The sequence below is a fragment of the Penaeus chinensis genome, chromosome 27 (genome assembly GCF_019202785.1).
Source record: "Penaeus chinensis breed Huanghai No. 1 chromosome 27, ASM1920278v2, whole genome shotgun sequence".
In the NCBI taxonomy this organism is placed as follows: Eukaryota; Metazoa; Arthropoda; class Malacostraca; order Decapoda; family Penaeidae; genus Penaeus; species Penaeus chinensis.
In genome coordinates this window covers 9,842,938-9,845,437 of record NC_061845.1, presented here as the reverse complement: position 1 = coordinate 9,845,437, position 2,500 = coordinate 9,842,938, and the positions used below count along the sequence as shown (strand labels likewise).

Genomic DNA, 2,500 nt, shown 5'->3' with positions numbered 1-2,500 from the left:
ATATATATATATATATATATATACATATACTTATATTTATGTAATATATATATATATATATATATGTATAAATACATATACATACACATTCCCACAGCTTCACACACACAAACATGTGCATGCACACACATATATTTAATTATATAATAAGAGTATTGATGAATCCTGACAAATGATTATTACAATAGTAAAATATATATATATATATAATATACATATATATATATATATATATATATATATATATATATATATATATATCAACAATAACATAAAGAAAAAAAAAAGAAAGAAAAGATTCAGAAAAAATTATTCTACCACCTTGGGTGTTTAAAATTTCTCGTTAAACAATACCGTTAAACAACAATGCACAGCCAGCAATCCTGAAGACCATTTCTTTCCATTGGAAAATACCACAGTAAGTTGAAATGCTTCACTATAAAATCCATCTTAAAATGCAATGTATACTTACCACAACCAGAGCTTGCGAGGTTGCTGTGTTGGGTGAGTCTGAAGGAAGTTGCTGCTGTTGGAGAAAAAAAACCTGCCTTTACCATTTGTTTATCTAATGACTGTACAAATGATACTTCATTTGCATTAGTACTCACTGACTCATCAACAACCATCATTCTGTCTGACAAATATTGTGTTCTGAAGTAACTGAACCATTAAGCTCAAAACTGTAGAGGACAGTCAATGGACAGAGAAGGATTTGCTTTATAGTTTTGGTCCTCAATCAACACCAATGGTAATTTTTCTATATGTAAGTCACAAGCTATAATGCCCACAGGTTTTCCACCATAGTACTGATAAATAACCAATAGTTTCACTCCCAAATATATATCCTCCTTTGCCTATTAATGTTGCTGGCATTGATGTACTTCTTTGCAAGGTAACAAATTACATGTCAAGAAATGGGGGACAGACAAGACTAGGTACTAATGATGAAGTACATTATCATTTAGCCAAGTTAATCATCATCATCATCATAATCAATATTATCATCATCATCATCATTACCATGAAAAAGAAAAGAAAAAAAAAAAAGAAAAGAAAAAAAAACAAAAAAAAAAAACTCATGAGCAAGTTTTTTCATTTTACTTTCAGAAGGGTTTAGTAACAGTGGCTTCCTCAGAACATGTGTGCATGTTTACAAACAAAAGTGTTGCCAGTGAGCATAGTAGGCAGCTCAAAGTTGCCAAGCTATGGATCACACTAACATTTTATGGATAGAAGTTATTGTCAAATGACTTTCAAAAGTAATCAAAATACTGCTTACCTTTCTTAGAGTACTTGTAAAACATGACTCGTTGTTAATCATGAATCCGGACTGCATGAAGGAGCATGCCTTGAAGAACTCCCATTTATGTGAAGCTGTCCGTCTGGAACTAGTTGGGATATTATAAAATTTCCGAAGTTGTTTTTGGAAATGCCCTCTAAGGTATTGATATCTGCTGACTACCATGTCTGGAATGTCAGAAAATTATTAAACTTCTGTTATTTACTCTGAGCTCCCCTACCCTCTAATTATAATAACCACACTATCATTAATGATAAATCCTGTACTAATCATATTTGGAATTGTTACTTATTTCTTTAATATTACTTTTCTCTCACTATGAGCAACAAATTTATGAGCACCTTTTCTGGTATATAGTCAGAAAACGTTTGCATGACTGATCATGACAATATTGGTATTGATGGATTCCTCTCACACTCTACTACCCATGTATAGAAATAGTATTGTGGAAACCCCGCAAAACACAATCTTGGCCCTGATAACATGGGAGATATCGCTGGATTTCTCTCACCCTCTACTACCCATATATATAAAAATTGTGTCATGGAACCTCCCCCCCCCCAAGCCCCCCACAATCTTGGGCCTGAGAGCAAGGTAGGGTAATGGGGTGAAATAACAATAAAATATACAAAAACACGGCATTGTATCAACACTATAAGCAATTTAATTCTCCACATTCTACTCAGAATATATTGCTTACTATATCACTCATTAATATCCTGCTACTCCAGGTACATTCCTATATCCATGTAATACACTTATGCCATACATATGTGGGGGATTCATTGGCTTCTAGGATTTGGGGTGGCAATTACATATTCACTGTATATTATTCATATTTTACATGGCAATTTCCCTGTTACCTTTCATACCCTCCCCTGTCATGTTTGTTAGTATTGTGCTGCACAATGTCTATATATATATATATATATATATATATATATATATATATATATATATATATACATGGATACTACAAAGAGAGAGAGAGAGAGAGAGAGAGAGAGAGAGAGAGAGAGAGAGAGAGAGAGAGAGAGAGAGAGAGAGAGAGAGAGAGAGAGAGAGAGAGAGAGAGAGGGAGAGGGAGAGGGAGAGGGAGAGGGAGAGGGAGAGGGAGAGGGAGAGGGGGGGAGAGAGAGAGAGAGAGAGAGAGAGAGAGAGAGAGAGAGAGAGAGAGAGAGAGAGAGGAGAGAGAGAGAG

At 34.4% G+C, this 2,500-nt stretch overlaps 2 protein-coding genes across 6 annotated transcripts in view; one reads left to right on the top strand and one right to left on the bottom strand.

Moving 5' to 3' along the window:
* The window catches only part of LOC125039379 (mitogen-activated protein kinase kinase kinase 7-like), a gene marked incomplete in the record, with an annotated part of 225,210 nt that overhangs the window by 100,720 nt on the left and 121,990 nt on the right, over window positions 1-2,500 (top strand).
* The window catches only part of LOC125039382 (protein bric-a-brac 2-like), an 11,465-nt gene that overhangs the window by 6,429 nt on the left and 2,536 nt on the right, over window positions 1-2,500 (bottom strand). For 2 of the 5 annotated variants that reach the window (XM_047633232.1, XM_047633231.1), the window contains 2 exons: window positions 1,280-1,467; window positions 473-526 (listed from right to left, as the gene is read on the bottom strand). In XM_047633232.1, the coding sequence (XP_047489188.1) occupies window positions 473-526; window positions 1,280-1,467 (242 nt within the window). The remainder of the gene's footprint in view (window positions 1-472; window positions 527-1,279; window positions 1,468-2,500) is intronic. The other 3 variants (XM_047633233.1, XM_047633235.1, XM_047633234.1) reach the window with 3 other exon arrangements.